General features: G+C 40.4%; 1 protein-coding gene and 1 pseudogene across 2 annotated transcripts in view; one reads left to right on the top strand and one right to left on the bottom strand.

Annotated features, from left to right (window-relative positions):
- EPC2 (enhancer of polycomb homolog 2) overlaps nt 1-1,819 on the top strand; it is a 121,994-nt gene extending 120,175 nt beyond the window's left edge. For both annotated transcript variants that reach the window (XM_025856172.2, XM_025856165.2), the window contains exon 14: nt 555-1,819. In XM_025856172.2, the coding sequence (XP_025711957.1) occupies nt 555-627 (73 nt within the window). In that variant the 3' untranslated portion in view covers nt 628-1,819. The remainder of the gene's footprint in view (nt 1-554) is intronic.
- Nucleotides 1,820-16,418: 14,599 nt separating this feature from the next.
- LOC112810986 (ADP/ATP translocase 2 pseudogene) lies at nt 16,419-17,551 on the bottom strand (annotated as a pseudogene).
- Between the last annotated feature and the right edge of the window lie 5,370 nt (nt 17,552-22,921).

The raw sequence follows: 22,921 nt of genomic DNA, 5'->3' as shown, positions 1-22,921 counted from the left end.
GCAAGTTATTCTATGTATATGTTAAAATTGAGAATATTCTGGGATATTAGCTAAATCTGTGATAATATATTTCAGGGTATGTTTTTATATTTCTTTCTATGATACTAATACATGAGAACGGTGAATCAGAAAACAATTGAGGTGCATGAATTAATAACTACATGACCTTAAACCTATAAAATTAAACTGTAGTGGAAAGTAAGTAATACTGTACTTCTAATGATTATTCTTTTTGAGCATTATATGCTTCATCTGTTGTAAAAAACTTGGATGGTCTTGTGTTACATTTCATGAGTAGTTTGTCATTGGCTTCTTTCTACTAAAATATTATGTCAAATTACTGTTTCCTAAGGAAACAGTTATAATCAAGTAATTAGGAATTAATAGGATTTCTTACCTGAAAAAAACTTGTCCTCATTCGTGTATAGAAATGATAAAAAATGGGAAATATTCTTGTGAAATATATGTTGTAGTTACATAAGTGTCTGTAAATACTGATAATATCATATTCTAGAGAGCATTAATGTTTATTTTTCCTCTTTGCCTTTCTTTAGAGAGAACCATGAACCTGAAAGATTGGGCTTAAATGGAATAGCAGAGACAACAGTAGCTATGGAAGTGACATAACCTAAAACATACGGCTTTTGACCTGTGCTGATGGTGTGCAGTCATTCATATTCCAGCTGAATGCAAAAGGCAACACTCTGTGGATCACGGAGCGTAACAATGGACCTAAATGGACTACAGTATATCGGATATTAAGTCGATATATGATGTATATTTTGTAAAATTGGGAAAATCACTACCTTGTAAAATAGTTTATTTGTATCATCAATATTATTTCTGTTACTTGAATAGTAGATATTCATCATCATGCTTTTGCACTTGAATTTGCAACTGAATGGATTTTAAAAAATAATTCTTTAATGGGATCATGAGCATGAAATGGGATCCTGCATCACTTGTTTTAACTATTTATTTTGCCATGTTTACATTTTGTATCTTGTAAAAATAAATCCAACTTTGTGTCTAAAAAGTTAAAGATTCATAGCTAGGAAATGAAATTCTTGTAATTTTTTTCTAAAGGAACTGTAAAGTTTTCACTTGGTTCATTTTGTTTCACAATTTGACTAGATGGACTTTTTGGTAAATACTAGTGGCATTTCACTGTCAAATATGAAGTTCAAGGCAAAATAGTATTTTCTATTACTGTGCAGGGGAAAGGGATGGATCGATACATGCAAATTTAATGTAGTAACTCACTTTTCCATATATTTTGAATGTATATTTCTATTTATAATACCAGTTTATAAAAAATAATTACACAGGAAAAACGGACTAGGAAAAATTATGCATCTAGCACATTTAAACTGTGCAGATAAGAAAATTTTTCAAGGATTACATTTTATCTGAAGACTGCATATTTTAACTGGCTTTAAAACTGTAACACACCACATAAAGGATATTTTACCAGGTATGTATTGCATCATATCATTGCAATAATTATTGGAAGTCTAGATATCGAGCCATCCCCAGGTGTTGGGAGGGGGGGAGGGTTGTGGCAAGATTGTCTTTTCAATTTTGGAGAGTTTTCCTGTGGCTACAAGGCAAGTAACGGGTTGGAAAAAGTCTGACTGTAAGCGTTGGACACCTTCATAGTGTAGTGTTTTAGTGACTTTTTTTATACGGTTCTTGTAAATTAGATACGTGTAGTGGTGTTTCAGAATGTTTGTTTATGCACTAGTTCAGACAACTTTCCCTGTTACTTGTTCTTGATAAGTGAAAACTGCAGGGAAATAAAAATACATATCAAAACATGGACATGCTGCATATGTGTTTATTTCACAATGTGCACACAGCGTAAGTGAAAACTTAAGGGAGATGATAGCACTTAACAGCACTTTTCGTTTTCACAGTGCTTTCCAAGCATTAATGAAAAGAATTATAAGAAGCTCATCTGTGGGCACTATTGGGTTTCAGATAATCCAATATAAACTACCTTTGATATGAAAAGTTCTTAAAATATTTTACAGAATGTAAGCAATTTGCAGTATAACATTCATTGAAATCTCATAAATGAGCCTCATTTTATAAATAAAAGTTTAGAGTAGAATTATATTGCAAGGGGGTTTTGTCAAGTAAGTACTGGGAAATGTAAATATTTTTAATGAATATGATTAAAACCATTTCAAACTTACATAATTTTATATTTTACATTTTTTATATCTGCAGTCCTGAAAGTTGTAAATTGATATGTCAGTTGAATTAATGGGCCAAGATTTCTGCTGAGAGTGGTTTTTATTCAGGTCCTAATGTGTAAAGCAATTTATGGTCAAAACCACAGAAAAAAATAAATTTAATTTCTTCATTGGTTGTGACCTGATAGGATCCATGCTCGTTTCTGCCATACTACCTCTGGAGTTACTCATTGCTGATGATATAAAGGAAATAATTTTGATTTGATTTGTATTATGACTGTGTTCATTCTGCTTTTAGTTGGATGTATCTCCTTGCTATTAAGAACTTAACAACTTTAGTGCCAATTTTGGAGAAAGCTTTTTTTTCCATTTTACTAAGTAAAGCATGAAGTGAATTTGCCTTATGTGATATACATGTTATAAGTAATTGAAGTAAAACAAAAGAACTATCCATTTGTACGGTTTCTGGAGATGTGGCAAATCCAGAACTTATCAAAGACTGGTGACCAATTTATTTGTTCCTTTTGAAGTAAAATAGAAAAATAAGCCTTCCTTATTTTGGTGGTTGTAACTGTTTCATAGATGGCATTTCAGTTACTTGCACACACATTTTCCCAGTGCTTTTCAAAAAACTTTTAAGTGACAAAATACTTTCACCTTATTAAAGAACCCTTTGTCTTTGCACTGGCCCTCCACTGGGCAGTACCACCATATCTTGGTTTTCTGAGGAAACTAATGTTGGTACTTGTAGTTCAGTAACCTTCCAGAGACCTTGGAGAATGTGGGTTGTTTTCGATGGGATCAATAGTAGGTTGGGTTTTTGGTGCTTTTTTGCTTTTAAACAAAAGAGTAACTCTCATGTTCTGGGGTATCTTGTAATTCGAAATAGATAGAAATATTTATATAAACGTTCAAGAGCATCATTATGACCAGTTATTATGATGTGGCTCTAAGTATACTTGAGGATGTTTTGCAGAGCTTTCTTTTGTAAAAGACTAAAGGAAAAATAATATCTGGAGGGCACATTTACAAAATTACATACATCACACACACTCATACCCCCCCCACACGCATACATTCTGTCTTTTTTAAAAATAGGGAATACAGTATTTGCACCTGTGCTTATTGTTTATTACCGAGGTTGTTGTTTTGTGGGAAGGAGAGCAGTAAGGAAGACTAGCATTTTAGAAACTTATCCCTAGTATATACTGCTATATTTGAATATAATGCTATATTTTGAACAGATTTTTTTGATCAATAATACATACTTTTGACAGAAATGTCTCATTCCTTAACCAGGCAAACTATTAAATTTCAAAAGGTTAAGTGTATTTCAAGTAATTCACTGTTTTTTTCATTATTAATTGGAATATACTCATGTCTAATATTGTGGAGCATGTAGTTTTCTTAGTGACTTTTTCATTTTGTCCTAACAATTATGTAAGTACCAATATTATCCCCATTTTACAGATCAGGGAAGTGAAGCTTGGAGAAATTGAATAACTTGCCCTACATCACATAGCTGGTAAGTTACTGAGCCAGGAATTAAATTTAGGTAGTCACCACACTTCTAACCACTGCTTCCCATCTTTAAAGTGGAAGTTCTCTTCAAGGAATTACTTACTGTACTTCTCAGTCCACTTCTTGCCACCATCTGTAAGAAGCAGAGCCTCAACGTTATTTAGAAACAACCTCCCCTACTCTTACACCACCAGGCATTCAATGTTTTGTTTTGTGCTTCCAAGACTGAATGCATTAGATCCAACTTTGGCTTATAGCCATCCACCAAGCAAGCCCAAACCAATCCGTTTATCCTCTGTCAGCCAAACCTAACGAGTAGTTCTCAATCAGCACAGAGCCTGGGACCTGGATCTGGGCCGGAACTTGGCTGAGTTTTAGCCCCTTCTTGACCTTGGTTTCCCCATCTGTAAGATGAGCAAGTTCCCAAAACTCCAGAAAGGAGGCCGCTGACAAACTTGGTGAAGGGTTAAATGTGGCCCATGTGCCATTGGTTTCTTCCCAAGGAACTAAATGATACGGGAGCTAAGGCTGAGCAGACAGTTCAGAGCTGCTTTTTGTTTTTAAAGTCACTAATGTCATCAAGACTGACTAGCATATGGACAGTTGTATTCTATCATGTAATGCAGCTGAGTTTGTGTGGAACCAATAATTCTAGCCAGCTTCAGTGACTACAGGTCTCCAAAAGCCACAAGAAATCTATCTTCTTCAGAGGTGTCAGTGAAGGAAACAAGACAGAATACAGTACAGTAGAATATCAGAATTTGGTGAGTGTGGATTTAATCCTTTTTCTCTACCATTTAATTGGCAGGTGAGTTTAGTGCCTTCATATCTCTGAACTTCGATCATAGAACGAATGGGGAGTATTAGGTAATCTGTAACATCTCCACCAGCTCTGATGCTACAGGAATCAAAATCTCCCACTTCCCCAGGTGGTTCCCTTACTTTCAGAAAAATCAGCTTCCCTGTTACTGTCACTATCCATTAACTTACCAGAACCATTCAAAAGAATCAGTAACAAACCAAACCTAGATCTTCCTATCATGCCTTTTCCTATTATCCAAAGGGGAACTGTTTATTTCAAACACGGACTTCAAACTTTTTAGCTGTGGCTTACTGTAAAGCTTGAAATTTTAACACAGAGAAGGTAACACTAAGCCACATATTTCTCCAGCAATGACTGACTTGGTACCAAATTTTAGGCTTGGGCTATTTCTAAATGAGGTCTTCTGTGTCATACTAAGATTAAGAGTTCTGTGTGTACTTAAGTATTTGTGTACTTGAGACATTTTGTTGTGTTCATGAAATCTCCCTCGTAATAGCATTGCATATTTGAACAAAACCCCTACTTCACTGGCTAACTGATTAGAATGCTATTGCAAGTCAAGACGACGAAGTATCTGCGAACATTGACCCTCTCCAGAGTGAACATTATCCTCAGGAAAGCCTATGATTCTGCAATTACCTTTATTGCTAGAACAAAATCAAGTTGACTCCAATCACAAAAAGAAAATTATTCCACCTTCAGTATACAAACTATTGTTTTAGTCAACAGCATATTCTACAGCATTCACATTTTCCATTTGCCCATGTTGAAAACTTTTAACCATTAGTGTATAGAAGAACCCTGTGTTCTTCCTCTGCTCAGTGCCAGAGCCACTGGAGGTCGTGGGCACACACAGTTCTGTCTTACTGATGCCTGTCTCATGTGCTCTTCTCACTGCTGTAAGTAGCTTTTGGTCAGTGACCCCATGAACCCAAATCAGGGATAACCAAGATGCAGGATCTCTGCTTTCAACATGGTGTCTGTGCGATCTGCTGAGGAATAAACTATTACAAACCATATATGTGGGTGAGGGGTCTAGCACCAAGCTAGAAATCAAGGTGGCAGTTGCTCTGTGTTTTACATCTGGAGGCTCAAGTAGGGAAGGGTTCACTTCTAAGCTCCCTCAGGTTGTAGACATTTCACTTCCTTGTGGCTATAGCACTCTTAGCAATTTGCTTCTTCGAAGGTAGCAATGGAAGAGTGTTTCTGCTATGTGAAGTCTCTGCTTCAGAGAAGCCTGGGCCTTCCTGACAGGCTCATCTGATTAGCTCAGGCCCATGCAGCCTGGTCAGCTTTAACTTAGCTGATTAAGGACCTTAATCACATTTGTAAAATCCTTTCACTTGCTCTACTCTGTTCGAAGCAAGTCACAGGTCTCACTCCCACTCAAGGGGAGGGAATTACATAAGGACATAGATACTAGGAGATGGGAATTACAGGGCCACCCGTAGGTGTAACTGTCACATCCGTGTAATTGGATTAACTTTGGTCCACTGACTGCTCGCCCTGCCTTCCCCCGCCTCAGTATTTTGGATTAACTTCAAAAGAACAACATATTTTTAATAGATAAACATTTAAGGTACACTGGAATGCAAACATTTTGCTATTTTATAAATCATAAATTCCACAGTCCTGGGTGTTAGGCAGGAGGTCAGGTTCAGTCTGGCCATAAGCCTGGCCATCATTGGCATGAAAGCCTTGTGGGAACTGGAGGGGATGAGATCAGGTAGAAAAGGAGGAGGAATAGCAGAAGAGTGAACAGCCGAACCTCAGCACCCATGTGGCCAGAGGAGTGGGGAGGGGCAGAAGAGATAGGGTAGCAATCGGAGGAGGAGCCGTGAGCCAAGGGCTTCTAATTTCCTTCGGAAAAACTATGCAGAGTTAGAGTACAAGAGGGTAGATGTGAGAGGTGTGGTTGGTAAGGAAATAGAGGTAATGAGAGTTTAGCAGGGGGATAAAAAGTGAATGACACGATGAGAAAGCCTGACTTCAAGTCTTCTCCAGCACATCTAGCCATCACAAGCGCCTCGGAGAGCTCTGAAAAGTACAGATGTGTGGGGTCTCATCCCAGGCTGATGAATCAAGATCTCCAAAAGTGGGTCAGGATACCAGTATTTTTTGTGTTAGTTCTTTTGTCTGTTCATGTGATCGGTTAGTTGACTGGTTTTTTTGTTTGTAAGTTCAACAGATGGTGTTTGTTGGTTAGAAGTGAGGTTAGGAATGACTGGTATAATCTTTCTGTTTACTAGTTTAACCATGGACAAGTAACTACTAAAAAGCTCAGAAGGGATTAGCTTAGCTGTCAAATAAGGGGCGAGGGTTAAATAATTTCCCTACTCCCATTAGCTCCAAAGAAATACAAAGAATGCCTCTCACTGATCAAGCTCCACGGCCACTAGAAATACTGCTGACTATGAAGCATTCCTTGTAACAAATGCCGTTCCCCCAACTATTCTAAGGTTTTGAGATTGTATGCCTTAAAAAAATAATTCATGTTCAGTTCATGAATTAAAATTGTGGTTATTTAAATTCTCTACAGCAATTCGTAAATATACCTCACACTTTCCCATTTCAAGCAATCTTAAGTTCTAATCTAATCACCTCCAGAACATCACTGTGCTCAAAGACAATTATTCCCCCGTGATGATCTAATAACCTCTTTTCAAATGCTCACTCACTTCAGTGTTAGAGGTCTTCAGGCTTTCTAGACCTCGGCTGTCAGTATCCCCTTTCCAACTGTATACTACTACTACTCTGATATTTGACTACAAGAACAAAGTTACTGTCTTCAAGAAGCTGTTCAGGAGAATTTTGCTTGCATAACATTCACACAGCATTGGAGCTTCTCTTTCCCAGGACTTCTTTGCTTCTCTGTACTCCTTTCTGCCATGATTTGAATACCATTTTTATCCCAGTGACTTTAAAATGTTAATCTTTAGCACAGAACTCTGCTCTGCCAATTCCACTCTTCTACATCCGAGGCTTTGTTGACACCAGCACTCGCAAGTCTCACAGACATACCCAAACATGTCCGGCCTGTGTACTCCCACATCAGCTACCACCACCTCTGCAGGCCACCTCCACACACCCCAGGCTCCACCCTCTCAGCCATGGCACCTCCATGCACCTAACCATTTCAATTCCTCCCTTTCCTCCTCCCACACCTGTTCAAATCCATCCACAAGTCTTTTGACATGAGCTCCCCAATACATATGGCGTCCATCCATTTTTCTCCTTGTTAAGATTGCCACTACCTTGTCCAGAGCACCACCATCTCCTGTGCTGCAGCAGCCTTATGACCCTTCTCCCCACTTCGATTCTTGCTTATTTCCAATCAGTTCACTCGCAGCAAATATGATCCTTTAAAAATCATATGATCTCAGGTGTCTTCTAAAAGCTCCCCATTGCTTCCATTACAGTTTGTCAGGAGCACGCTATGAAGGCACACGCAGGAGTTGTGTCTTTCCACAATGTCAGCTTTATCCAATCATAAAGCAAAGGTAAATCACAATGATAAAGCGGGTTCAGGATTCCAAACTCAATGACAGTTCACCACGGGATTAAACTTGGCTTCTTCCACAGCACACAGAGCAGGACAGAAGAAAAGCCACCCAACGAACAAGACAACAGAAGCTTGCGGGCAGTGAATGAACCAAACGCGAAGTCAGTCTGGGGGCGCGCAGTTGAGGTAAGGCCTCGGTCTGGTCCGGGTCTGCTCTCAGCACTCCCTGCTTCTGATGTTCCAGCAGAGAAGGATCTCGATTCTGTTGGGAGATCCATTGGGCAGAGCCTTCCACGGTGGTTGCCTTTTTTTAATCTGGGTCAGGTCTGAAGAGTGACAGTTTACTGCCAAAATCCTTCCCTTTATATACAGGGACTCATCAGTTTTGGGTGTCTGCAGACCCCCTCTGGTTCTGCTCGTCATCAGTTCTGGGGAGTCAGCTGACGTTGGTCCGGCGGTATCTCCTAGCTGCGGTACCTGAACTGCTTGCGTCATTGCTTGACTCAGGCTGACATGAAAGACTGCTTGACATGAGAGCCTCCATTTTGCTCTCTACACAGTCAAAATCCAAATACTTACCATGATTCTAAGATCTTCTGTGTCTTGTTCTGCCTTCTTCTCCAAACTCATCTCATAATTACTTTTTTGCCGCACCACACTCGAGCGCCCACTGGAAGATCCAATCCTGACTTTAACAAATGATTTCCTGCCTCAGTGCCTTTGTACATGGACACTCCCGTCTAGAATACTCCTCTCTGCCTATTAGCTTCTTCTCATCTTTTGGGTTTGGAGGGTTCCCTCCTCAGAGAGATGCTCTTCGGCCATCCTCTGGTGTTCTCTGTCCCGGTTTCTTATCTATGAATGATACAAAGGAAATACTTTTAATTATATTATTTGTCTTCTTACTAGTCCCTTCATCTGCCTCACAAGCCTCATGATGACAGGGACTTGCTCTCTGTTTTATCTCCTGCACTTGGCATAGAGCCTGGTACATGATATTTGTTGAAATATTTGTTGAACAAATAAGTGAATGAATAACAATTAGTGCCATCAAACAAGAATCAAGAGATTTCCTTCTTATTTTTTATTCTTTTTATGGTTATTTTAAACCGAAACATGGTGTTCACTAAATATAATTTCATTTCTCTTGGACTTATTAGCCAAACAGACTTGAAGTCTAAAATAGTTTAATTATGCTTAAAATGCTTGACCTATGGCTTCTGAAACTGGTTTTCTTTGTGAAGCATCCTTAGAGGGTTGCTGTCATCTGCTTTAATCCATAGTCTAGCAGATGGTTGTAGGTGGGTAGTGGCAGAAAATAGGCTTTGATTTAAGAGTCCCAAAAGCTATTTTTCTACTTATATTTATACAGAATTAGCAGTCATGCTCCAGTATAAGAAAATCTGGGAAAAGACTAGATAGCTGCTGGTTTCGTCATTGTGTTTGTGAGCTAGAAATATTTCTTCATCAATGATTACTGTAAGACTCATATTTGGTTTTGTGACTAATCAATGTTTCCTTATGCATTATGATTTCTGGGTATATTTTTATCAAAAAATCAGATTTCAACACACTTACCAGGAATGTCATGAATTATTAAAGCTTTCCACTTAAGCTATTTTGAACGGAGGATGCTTGCTCACACCAAAGCCATATCAGATGTTTGCCCAAAAATGCAAATAACACTCATACCCAACTGTTGATCTTCGACACCCGTTCTCCTCCAGAGGTGGCTCTCCTTGGGCTTAATTTTTCACCTGTAAACCATTCTGTCCTGGCTGCTTTAGAAAGTTGCTGTTCTCCCCAACTTCCAATACCACAGGTGAAATTTCTTTCTATGTTCATGAATGATGAACAACCCTTGTTTCAAGGGCTTTACCTTTTTCCATTTTGTCTTAGGGAATATACTGCATAGATTTTTTATCTTGTCCGACTCTCTTATTTTACATATGAAGAAACGGGGAGTCAGAGGGTCAGAGTCAAAGCAGACTCCCCACTGAGCAGGTGCCCAGTTCTCCGGGATCATGACCTGAGCCAAAGGTGCCCAGGCGCCCCTAGCATAATGTTTTTAAAGCTATCTACTGTTGTAGTATATAGCACTACTTCATTCCCTTTTAGAGCTGCATAATATTGCATTGTATGTATATACCACAATTTACTTATCTATTCATTTGTCGATGTGTTTATGTTGGGTTTTTCCTATCTCTGGACTTACACTGCTATGAACATATATGTACCTGTATTGGTTTAAGTACCTATTTTCAATGTTTTTGAGTATATAGCCAGGAGAGAAACTGCTGCATCATATGGTAATTCTGTGTTGAACTTTTTGAGTACAAGAGTTCCAATTTCTCCACATCCTCACCAACACTTTATTTCCCTTTTTAAAAAAAAAAATGATATCCATCCTAGTTTTTGTGAATTGGTATCTCATTATTTTGGTTTTGCTTTTCCCTAATGACTAATGAAACTAAACATCTTTGTGTGCTTATCAGCCATTTGTATATATTCTCTGGAGAAATGTCTATTCAAGTCCTTTACTCATTTTTAAATTGGGTTGTCCACCTTTTTGTTTCGAATTTCAAGGGTCTTAATATATTTTGGATAGTAAACCCTTATAGGATTTGCAAAGATTTTCTCCAATACTATAGCTTATCTTTTCATTTTCTTGTTAATGTTCTTTGATGCACAAAGCTTTTAATTTTGACAAAGTCCAATTTATCTAGTTTTTCTTTTGTTACCTGTGCTTTTAGTATTATCTAAAAATTCATTGCCAAATACAAGATCATGAAGACTTACTCCTGTGCGTTTTTATAAGATTTTTTGGGTTTTGAGCTCCTATACTTAGATCATTGATCCATTTTGGATTCATTTTTATATAAGCTGTGAATTCAGGGCCAAACTTTACTGTTCTGTATGTGATAGCCAGTTGTCCCTGCCCCATTAGTTGAAAAGACTCTTGTTTCCCTGGTGAGTGGTCTTGGCATTCTTGTAGAAATCAACTGGCCATAGGTGTATGGGTTAATTTCTGCATTCTCAATTCTATTCCACTGATCTATCTATCCATATATAGATATACCCTTGTAGGACGACCAGAATGTCATTACCATTGCTTTGCAATATGGTTTGAAACTGGGAAATGAGTTTTCCAATTTTCTTTTTCTTTTTCAAGACTGTTTTGACTATTTGGGGCCCTTACAATTCCATATAAATTTGAGGATTGGCATTTCCAAATCTGCAAAAACACTGATTGGAATTTTTATAAGAACTGCACTGAACCTGGAGATTTTTGTGGGTAGTATTACAATCTTTTTTTGTTTTATTTTATTTATTTATTTGAGAGAGAGAACAAGAGCAAGGAGGAGAGGCAGAAGCAGACTCCCCACTGAGCAGGGAGCCCGACCCAGGGCTCGATCCCAGGACTCCAGGATCATGACCTGAGCCGAAGGCAGATGCTTAACTGACTGAGCCACCCAGGCACCCCTACAATCTTAACAACATTAAGTTTTCCAGTCTGTGAACATGGATTGTCTTTCCATTTATTTAGGTATTTAATTTCTTTCACACTGTTTTGTAGTTTTCAGTATTCAAGTCTTTCACTTTCTTGGTTAAATTTCTTCTTTAAATTGTATTCTTTAATATGCTGTGATAAGAGGAATTCTCTTACTTTCCTTTATGGGTTGTTCATTTCTGGTGTACAGAAATACAACTGATTTTGCAGGTTCATTTTGGATCCTGCAACTTTGCTGAATATATTTATTAGCTCTAGTAGTCATTTTTGTAGATTCTTTCAGATTTTCTACATGTAGGATCATGTGTTCTGTGAACAGAGATAGTTTTACTTTCTCTCCAGTTAAGAGGCCTTGTATTCCTTTTCCTTATCTAATTACTCTTGCTGGAACTTCCAGTGCAATGCTGAATAACAGTGCTGAAAGTGGGCATCCTTGTCTTGTTCCTGATCTTAAAGGGAGAGCTTTCAGACTATAGCACTGAGTATGGTGTTAACTGTAGATTTTCCATAAATGCCCTTTATGATATTGATGAAGTTCCCTCACTCCTAGTTTTCCAAGTGTTTCTATCATGAAAATATGTTGGCTTTTGTCAAATGCCCTTTCTGTGTCAACTGAGATGATCATATGTTGGGGTTTTTTTTCCTGTAATTTTATTAATGTTGTTTATTATGTTGATTGACTTTTTAAAAAATATTTAATTTATTTATTTATTTGAGAGAGAGAGAGCATGTGCAAGAGAGCACAAGCAAGTTGCCCATCGAGCAAGGAGCTAGATGTGAGGCTCAATCCCAGGACCCATGAGATCATGACCTGACCAAAGGCAGCCACTTAACCGATTGAGCCACCCAGGAGCCCCTTAGTTTGGTCTTCTTTTCCTAGTTTCTTAAGGTGCCAAGTTAGGTTATTGATCTGGGATCTTTATTGGCTTTTAATGTAGACATTTACTGATATAAATTTCCCTCTGAGGACTACTTTCATAATACCCATAAGTTTTGGTGTGTTGTATTCTCATTTTCATTAATCACACGTATTTTCTAAGCTCTCTGGTGATTGCTTTTTTGACCCATTGATTGTTCCAAAGTGTGTTGTTCAATTTCCAAGTATTTGTTAATTTTTCACTTTCCTTTCTGTTATTGATTTCTACTTTCACTCAATTGTGGTTAGAGAAGACATTTTGTATAATTTCACTCTTTTAAATTTATTAAAATGTGTTTTGTGGCTTAACATATGGTCTATTATGGTGAATGTTCCCCGTGCACTTGAGAAAAATGTGTATTCTGCTGTTGCTGGGTGGAGTGTTCTACAGGTGTCTGTTAAGTCTAGTTGGTTTATAGACTGTTACAGTCCTTTATTGCTTTACTCTTTCTAGATGTTCTATCTGTTATTGAAAGTGGTTATCAAAGTCTCCAACTATTATTATAAAACTGACTGTTTCTCCCATAAATTCTAACAATGTTCATTTCATACATTTCGGGGTGCTCTTGCTTGGTGTGTATGTTTGTAATGTGATATTTTCTTAATGAATTGACCCTCTTAGCAGTATATAATACTCATATTTGGGGCTCCTGGGTGGCTCAGTCAGTTAAGTGGCTGCCTTCTGCTCAGGTCATGATCCCGGGGTCCGGGGATCGAGCCCCACTTCCTGCTCCCTGCTCAGCGGAGAGCCTGCTTCTCCCGCTCCCTCTGCCTGCCACTCTGCCTGCTTGTGCTCTCTCTCTATCTCTCTGTCAAATAAATAAATAAAATCTTTTAAAAAAAAATACTCATCTTTGTTTCTTGTAACAGTTTTTGACTTAAAGTCCATTTTATTTTCTGGTATTTTCTGATATTTTTCAGATAGGTTTGATATAGCCAGCCAGCTCTCTTTTGGTTACCATTTGCTGAAATATTTTTTTTCCTTTCACTTTCAACCAATTTGTGTCTTTGAATCTAAAGTGAGTCTTTTGTGAATAGCATATAGTAGATTATATGTTTTAAAGCATTCTGCCAATCTCTGCCTTTTGATTGGTGTACAAGTGCTGGCAACCTGACTTCATCTCTGGCCCTCCATCTTGTTCTCCCCGCTGGTGCACAGATGGTGCCCCTTTAGGGAACTACCCTGGGGCCTCACCACCATGTCCCTTACTCCATAAAAGCTGCAGATGAAGGTCCAGAGAAGGAGGCGGGAAATGGGCAAGGGATTGCTGCATAATACCGCCTGGAGCGTCTGCCCTCCAGACCACCCCTGGCAGGCAGTTACCCTGAACAAAACTGTGTAAGTGGTATGGAGAGGCTTGCTGCAATTTTCAGTATAAAAGTGCCTTCTCGGTCTGGAGGATACATTACTGACTATCTTCACCTTCTAACAATTAGAGAGCTTAATCTATTTACATTTATAATAGTTCCTGATAAGGAAGGCCTAACCTACACCATTTTTTTGTTTTCTGTATGTCTTACACCTTTTCCCCTCCATTTTTTTTCCATTACTGACTTCTTATGTGTATAACTGATTTTTTTGTAGCATACCATTTTGATTCCCTTTTCATTTATTTTTTGTGTATATATTTTTGAATATTGTCTTAGTGTTTACTGTGGGGGCTACAATTAACAACGTAAATTTTTAACAGTCTAGTTTGAATTGGTACCAACTTAGGTCCAACAGCATATAAGAACTCTGTTCCTGTAAGCTCCAACCTCCCCTCTTCTGTTGCCATAAATAACATCTTTATATGTCGTGTGCCCATTAAGATATATTTGTAATTATTGTTTTATACATTTGTCTTTTAAATTCTGTAGGAAACAAAAAAAGAGAGAGAGAGAGACTACAACAAAAAAGACATAGGACTAGCTTTTATATTTTCCCATGTAGGTACCTGAAGTTTTTTATTTCTTTGTATGGCTTTGAGTTACTATGTAGTGTCTTTTCATTTCTGCCTGGAAGGACTCCCTTTAGCATTTCTTGTAGGGCAGGTCTGCTAACAACATATTCCCATAGCTTTTGTTTATCTGGGAATGTCTTAATTTCTCCATCTTTGAAGGACAATTTTGTCAGATATGGAAGTCTTGGTTGACATTTTTTTCCTTTCAGCACTTTTCTCTGGCCTCCACAATTTCTGGTGATACATCTGCTATTGACTCACTGAGTATTCCTTGTATGTGACAAGTCACTTTTCTCTTGCCATTCTCAAGATTCCCTCTTTGTGTTTGCCTTTTTACAACTTGACTATGATGTTTCTTGTAATGGATCTTTTTGCATGTATCCTTCATGTAGTTCATTGAGCTTCCTGAATGTGTAGATTTGTATCTTTTATCAAATTTGGTAAGTTTTCAGCCATTATTTATCCAAATATTCTCTCTGTTTCTTCCTCTCTCCTCTCCTGCAATTCCCATTAAGTGCATGTTGGCATACTTTATGGTACTCCACATCTCTTAGGCTCTATTTGTTTATTTTTATTCTTTTTTCTTTCTGTTTTTCAGGCTGAGTAATTTCAATGGGCTTATCTTAAGGTTTGTTGACTCTTCCGCTTGCTCAAATCTGCGATTGAAGCCTTCTAGTGAGTTTTTCATTTTACTTACTGCACTTTTAGCTCCAGAACTTCTGTTTGGTTCCTTTTTATAATTTCTATCTCTTTATTGATATTCTCTTTTTGTTCAAATATTGTTGTCCTGGATTCCTTTAGCTCTTTGCCCGTGATTTCCTTTAGCAGTTTGAGTATATTTAAGACAGTTTAAAAAAACAGTTAAATTTAAATCTTTGTCTAGTAAGTACAATGTCTTTACCTCCTCAGGGAGAGTTTCTGTTAATTCTATGAGTGGGATATATTTTCTTGTTCCTTTACATGCTTCATCATTTTTTGTTGAAAGCTACACTTTGAATTTTATAATGTGGTAACTCTGGAAATCAGAATTTTTTTTGCTCTCCTCGGAGAGGAGAAATTCTTTTCAAGTAAGGTTTGGTCTACTCCTTCTGGAACCAGGGACTAGAGTCCTACACTGGGAACATTTCTTGCTTGCCATAGGATGTAGCTGTTTGGTGACTTTTCTAAGCTATTTTTTTAAAATCTGTATTCTTAGTCATGTATGGCCTCGGAAGTCTGTTTCTTTATCTTGTGTTCAATTAGTGTTTTAACAGAGATTTCCTTGAATGCCAGGAGCTCTACCCCTTCCCCCAGGGAAAAACAAAACCAAGCAGAAAGAGGAGAGAATGAACAAATAAAAGAAAAAAATTATCTCCCAGTTTTTGCAATATACTCTGTGTTGGAGCATTTCCTAAATGTTTAGCCAGACCATTTACATCTCTGCTTTAAGCCTTCACTTCTTCTTTGTGTTAACCAAGAGATCAGCCAGAGACAAAAGCTTAAAGTCTTCTCAGGTCTTTTCTGGCATGTGTTCTGCCCTGGGCATGTATGTGACTTTCCAAATTCCCAGTTTGCAAGGGTCCTTTTGAATGCCCTTAATTTCCCAAAGAAACTCTCTCCCCAGGTTTTCCACCCCGGATTTTGGCCCTGTATTGTATACTTCAGCCATAGTCATTTGCCCCACCTCAATGCTGGTAATCGATTTGCCTTACAATATTTTCAAGAAATGTCCACCACTTTTCCAACCTGAGCAAGTTACAGGTTAGGCAAAACAAAAACAAAGCACTTGTGTCAGTTCTTCAGACAGGTTAGACTAGACAAACACAATTCTTTGCAAGTAAGGTTTGTTTTACTCCTTCTGGAACCAGGGACTAGAGTCCTATGTGGAAACATGACCTACAATCTTCAAGCCTATAGATATACCACAGAGGTGGCTGAGACAAGGGCAAATGAAAACATCACAAATCTTTTCTACCAATTTGAGGTTACATTTTTCTTTTTTTTTCTTTATTTCAGATATTTTTTATTTCTTCAAATTTATCAGGAGTGACTGAAATAAAAAAATATAACTGAGTCCATCATCATGGAAATGGCTTTAAGAGAAAACTGGTCAGATGAATATTATTGCTTCCCATTTTCAACCAGTGGAATAGTTACCATTGATAAATAGACAGCCAACAGTCTGTCAAGAATGCTCAAGATATGTTATATAATACAACATGCCTGTTCACGGGGGCAGGGGGTGAAAGACTAGGAAATAACTTATGTGAACTTCTTGATTTCATCATACAAGACCAGCACAAAAGCACCACCCATGCCTCTGAGAACATTGGATCACGCCCCCTTGAAAAACGCTTTGTCTCCTTCATCACGAGCGACTTTCTTCCAGCAGTCTACTGTGCCTGTGCACGTGATGTCAGTTCCTTTGCGCCCTGACTGCATCATCATTCAGGGGCGAACAGTGTCAAACGGGTAGGACGTCAACCCGGCAACCGCTGTGACGGATTGGGTGATCATCTAGCTGATGAAGATGTGAGTATTCTTGGGATCTGGAAGCATCCCCTTTGTGGTGTCATAGATACCAAAGTAGGCAGCTCGGTAGATGATGATGCCCTGCACAGACACATTAAAGCCTTGGTACAAGCCCTTAATCCCATCAGATTTGTAGCTCTTAACCAGGAAGTCACAGAGGACTCTGAATTCCCTTTCAGCTCCAGCTTTGCCCACATTGGCTGCTAGCCGGGTATGGGCAAAATCAAGACGATACACAGAACACAAGGACGTGACCCCAGCGGCACCACCTGATGCCAGATTCCCAGCAAAGTAGCGCCAAAACTGGGTTCTCTTGTCCACACCACACAGGAAGATCTGCTTGTATTTATCTTTGAAGGCGAAGTTGAGAGCCTGGGTGGGAAGTATCTGATGACATTGTCCAGGTTACCGCGCCAGAAGGACAGGACTCCCTGCTCCTTGGGGATGCGAACCACACAGTCTATAATGCCCTTGTATTGCTTATCTGCGGTGATTTGCTTGCTGGCATGCTGCACCTGCAGCAGCAGCTTGACCCGCTCGATGGGCGCTACCGCCGTCTTGGAGATGGCCGCGGCCACTCCACCCACCACGAAGTCCTTGGCGAAGGACATAGTGACATCCGTCATGAGGTTACCTTTTTCTTGATACAAGGTTTACTTGGATCCTGTAAATCTTTGCTTTCCAGAGTTAACAAAGTTGATTCTAAAATTTTTTGCTTAATTTTCTGATGTCTCTGTGGAGCCCTGGGTCCTTGGAGCTGCCTGCTCCACAATTCCCACTGACATGTGGCAGCTATACTTTTGCCCACTTCTTTATATATAATCTTCATCATTCACATTGTTTTGGGTACAACTCTTGCCACGGCATAGAGTTGTGTGTTGCTTTTAATAGTCATTTGAGCCCATTTCCATGTTTTGATATGAGAGATGTTTTGTCTCAGTTATTTTATATTACTTTATGTTTAATGTTTGTATGAACATTATGTGTGTGTATGCATATTTGTGTATATGTTCATTTCATTACGTGGTCTGCTTTCTTGTTCATTTTTGTTGTTGTGTTTCTCTTTGTGTTTAGGAAGCCTTCCATATCTTGTTCCCTTTGCATGCATATCTCTTTTTTTTAAAGATTTTATTTATTTATTTGACAGAGAGATAGAGATAGAGCACAAGTAGGCAGAGAGGCAGGCAGAGGGAGAGGGAGAAGCAGGCTCTCCGCTGAGCAGGGAGCCCGATGAGGGGCTCGATCCCACGACCCCAGGATCATGACCCAAGCCGAAGGCAGACGCTTAACCAGCTGAGCCACCCAGGCGCCTCTGCATGCATATCTTTATGTAATACCCTTAGTTCTTTCTTTTTGGTTCCCTACTAGGAATAACAATTTAATTAGCTTGTGTCATCCTTGCCCTGCTGACCCTCTCTTCTGCAACACCCAGTTTAATCAGTAATACATTTCTTTGTTTTTACCTTTTTATACTAAAAACACTTAAGCTTACATTATTATAAATGACGTCCTTTGTTCCCAGCTATTTCACATGAGACTGTCACTATGCTTATTTTACTCTCCACTTTAACTCCCATTTTTGCTAGTTTTATCATTTAAACATTGTTGGAATGTATAACGTTAACCCCTATTCCCACCTTTGTTTTAATTATTATAGTTTTTTTATACTTTTTAGTATTTCGTAGATTTAAGATAACATTTTCTAAGTAACCTTAGTTATTCTTGCACCTTTTCTTTCCATATGAATTTTAGAATCAGTTTCTTAGGTTCTAAGAAAAACTCTGTAAGCAAGTTGCTTGGAATTGTATTGAATCTTGGATAAATTGGCTGGAATTTACCCACATATATCTTTGCATATTTGTTGTTAGTCTTACCACTAGGTATGGTTTTTGTTGCTATTGTAAATTACTTAGAAAACCATGATCTCTCCATGAATCTATTTCTTATTTTTTCCATAACATCAACAGATACCCTGACCTTCACTTGGTCTTCTTGCTCCTCTCTGCCCTTGCCTCCAAGTGGTTACCTATGCCCTGTCCCTTCGGTGTAGCTCACACACTAAATGCCGCAGACACCATATGTCTCATCACACTGAACACTCGCCCTGTCAATGCTGGCCAGTCCTCACACTAACCAAGCTGTTTTTAGGGCCAGGTTATACTTTTCAGTCTCTTCTGATCCTCGTGTTTTAATAAGTGCCCCTGTTTTAGGCTGTGGTTTTGGTCTAGGCAGGTATTAATGGGACCCTGAGCTGGCAGTGGAGATGGGGTCAAGACATGAAACAATATTGAAGGAGAACTTCCAGCCCATGACAAATGGTGAAATGTAGGAAGCAAGGAAGGGAGAAGCGCTATGATTTTCCTCTTCCTTCAGACTCTTGGGGTTGTGTGCCAGAGGGCTCTTGCTTTCCACTTCATGCTATCAAGATAGGAAGGCCAAAAACTCACTTCAGAAGTGAACACCGTCTCCCTCAATTCCCTGTCCTTCCCACAGCTCTCCCACTCCACCCTGTTCTGCACTGACAGTCCCAACATCCCTTGGGTTCTCTGGCTGTTTGCTGCCTTCTAACAATGAGATCCTATGCCTGATACACTGTGGATGCCCCATGAATGTTATGTGACCAAATGAATGACGACTATTGCATGTTAATGTCTTTGTAACCTCTAGGACAGGTCAAGATGGTACAATTGTGCTCAAAATATATTTGGCACTAGTGTGGCTAATAAACCCATACATTAGAGCTGAATGTGTTGAATCGATGGCAGGCCAGGCTCTCTCTTGCCTCTAGGCCTTTGTGTGTGCAAATTTCTCAGCTAGAAAAATTTCTGCCCTCAGCCCCTCCTTGGGTTGCTAACATTTACACTCCTCGAGGAGACCTTCTCTGATGAGCCCCTTCTTTCCTTCCTTCCTTCCTAAGTTTATTTTATTTTTTTAGTAATCTCTATAGCCAATGTGGGGCTCAAACTCACAACCCATGAGATCAAGAGTTGCATGTTCTTTCTAACTGAGTCAGCAAGGAACCCTATTTTTTTTTTTAAGTAAGTTCTATAGCCCAACATCAGGCTTGAACTCATGACCCTGAGATCAAGAGTCACATGCTCTACGGACTGAGCCAGCCAGGTGCCCCACAACACTTGCACTTTAATCAGTAAACTCATCTGCTTCTAAGCTACTTGAGGACAGGGAGGGACTTCAAGTGCCTTGTAAGCAGTGCCTGGCACATATTAGGCACAAAAATATAACTTTCTGGACTGAATGAATTGGATTGCTTCCATCAAAGGGAAGAGAAAGCTGTTCCCTTTTTCAAAACAGTCCTTCTGAACCATGTAGAGTGTTCTCTTTCCTATCTTAAGAGAGCCCTCCACTAAGGGGTCCCACCCCCAGCTCACTAGAGGATGTGACCCAGGACTTCAGATGGCATATGCATGGAAACCAGTACTCCTCTCCCCTTAACAAAAAGGTGTGGGTGCAGATGGCTACCAGCTGTGGTACCTCATCCTCTGGAGCTATGCCAGTTTACCCTTTTATACATGGCCCCACCCCTGCTGCCTAGACTGTCTGGGTTCCCATTAGTGAGCCTGGCGGCAGCTTTGCCTCTGCCCTTGGCCCAGGGAGCCTTGGCCCTTTATATCCCCCACCGTCCAACCAACATCCTCCCCCGTTTGCTGAGCTTTCCTGCAGCTGACACAGGGCCAAGGCTCCTGGATCCATCCAGTGCCAGGAAACTTCTTGTACTAATTTATAACCACAATGCCCGAAAATTCTAACCTTGAGGATGTCTGTGAGTCATACACACCTCCCAGGGCTGGCAGCCACACAAGAACACCCAGGGTAGAGGGCTGCTTGGGAGCCGGCAGTCAGCACAGGGGGCACTAGGCCATTTGGAATCCTTCATCTCGTCCCTCCACTTGCCCTTCTTTGCTGTTCCTTGTCTCCACCAGACCTGGCCGTCCAGGGAATGGTCAGTCCAGAGCAGGAAAGAGGAGCTGGGGGTCTTGGGAGGACTTTGGCAGCCCTCATGGACTGCGGCCGCCGGGAAATATTACAAATTGCTTCTGGGCCTTATGGCTGTTGCTGGGCTGCAGGCTCTAAGGTCATTTTCTCCCTCTCAAGAAATGACCTGGGCATGAATTTTTTTCAGCCATGTCAACATCTCCGGTTACCCCACCACTCTCTCCTAGATCCCGATGAGCGTATGCCAGTCCCCGGTAAGCAGAGCGGCAACCTCCAGCAAGAGGAAGGCATGCTCCGTGTTTACCTTGTTAGCACCTGCCTCAGGACAGCCCTGTCTCTTCCTGCTATTTAGGACTTCGCTTCCAGTCACTGTTAAGTGCAGGGGCCAGCACTGTCTAACAAAAATGCAATGCAAACCACATCCGTAATTTTAAATTTCCTAGTAGCCACGTTTAAAAAATGTAAAAAGACACAGGTGGAATGAATTTTAGTAGTATATTTAACTTAACCCGAAGTATCCAAAATATTATAATTTTAACAGGAAATCAGTATAAAAATAATTGAGTCATTTTACACTCTAAGTTTCATGGGAGGGTATCTTATACGGCTTCAGTTCTTAATATTTATATTGATTAAAATTTAATAAAAATGTAAAATGCAGTTCTTAAGTTGCAACGGTCCCATTTCAAGGGCGCAACGGCCACGTGTAGCCGGGGCTGCCGTGAGGAGCGGCGCAGGCGTGGACAGTCGGGAACCGAGTGGTAGCTCAATTCAGCAGGCACGCTTTCGGGCTCTTACTTCAGTATCCCTGTGTATTAACCACATCTTTCCTTTTCTGCATTCTTCTGCTTTGACCCTGGAGGGACTGTCCCTCCCAATTCCCAAAGATAGCAGACAGCTAACTCACTTTTAAGTATGCGTTTCACAGACAGTCCCAGCAATCCAGAGTCCACATCCGACCGCCTGCGTGGGGCTCTCGTACCCTGGGGCCACTACCCACCTGCCGTGATCACCTGCCACCAGCCCAGACAACCAGGGAGTGCCCCAGGGCCCGCTGAAAAGATTCTAACTAGACAATTCTAAGCCTGCTCACCCGGCCTCCCTGTTCCTTCTCGTGGAAACCACAAAAAAGGCTCCGGTTCATGTTTCCTCCACCCTCGGCCTCCTGACCAACCCCAGCGCTTCCGGCTGCGGACCCTGCGCTGCGGGGCGTGCTGCCCGTTTCTAACAAACCTGGAGTACATCAAGCTTCTTCCTTCGTGACCGTCATTTCCGTGTCTGCATGTCTCACCATTCCGTTTTAAACAAATCCCCGGTACCCCTAAACCACCCTGTTCCTGGGCTCATCTTCCCTTTCAGCCACCTCCTGTCCAACCCTGGCATCCTCCTTCTTAACTTTTCTCTGTTCTGCGAATGAGGGTCCTGCTTGGTGAAGCTCCTATTTCCTGAGCAGGCCCCTCATGTATGGTTGGGCAGGTTGTCTACAGCAACCAATTAGGGCTGATATCCAGCCGTCACTGGGTTGGCGGGAGGAAGCCCCTTTCTCTATGGACTGGCAAAACTGTTCCTCCTTCCCACCATCCCTCCTTCCTAACTCCAACCCTTCACGGAGTCCTTCCTGATATGTTTGCAGACCTTGTGCCCCTGAAAGAGAAGGTGGGGTCCTACTTGTGGAGCTGCTTTGTTATTGCACTGGAATGTATCCTTCTGCCACAAACAAAGGCTGGCTGCAGGAAGGTGGCCTGAGCTGCCTGGGGCAGCAGTACGAAGGCAGAAAAGATGCTCCTTTGCCTCCTCAGTCACTCGGCTTCTGCTTCTGGGCGGAGTTCTCACCTTCACCCACTCGACCCGCCTCCCACTGACACCAGAAAAGAAATGCTGACAAGGGTGGTGTGAAGCAGGCCCTTTCTCACCTGCCTCCTGCCTGTAATTCAGTGGGGCTCAAGTTTCCAAGCATGATTCCTGAGAGTCTAGGCTAGATCACTTTTTCTCAAACTGAGGACCGTCAGAATCACTGGAGGGCTCAGGAAAACACAGATCAC

The sequence above is a fragment of the Callorhinus ursinus genome, unplaced genomic scaffold (assembly GCF_003265705.2).
Source record: "Callorhinus ursinus isolate GAN/ISIS: 27379988/994484 unplaced genomic scaffold, GSC_fseal_2.0 scaffold2, whole genome shotgun sequence".
NCBI lineage: Eukaryota > Metazoa > Chordata > Mammalia > Carnivora > Otariidae > Callorhinus > Callorhinus ursinus.
This window is presented reverse-complemented; position numbering and strand designations above follow the sequence as displayed.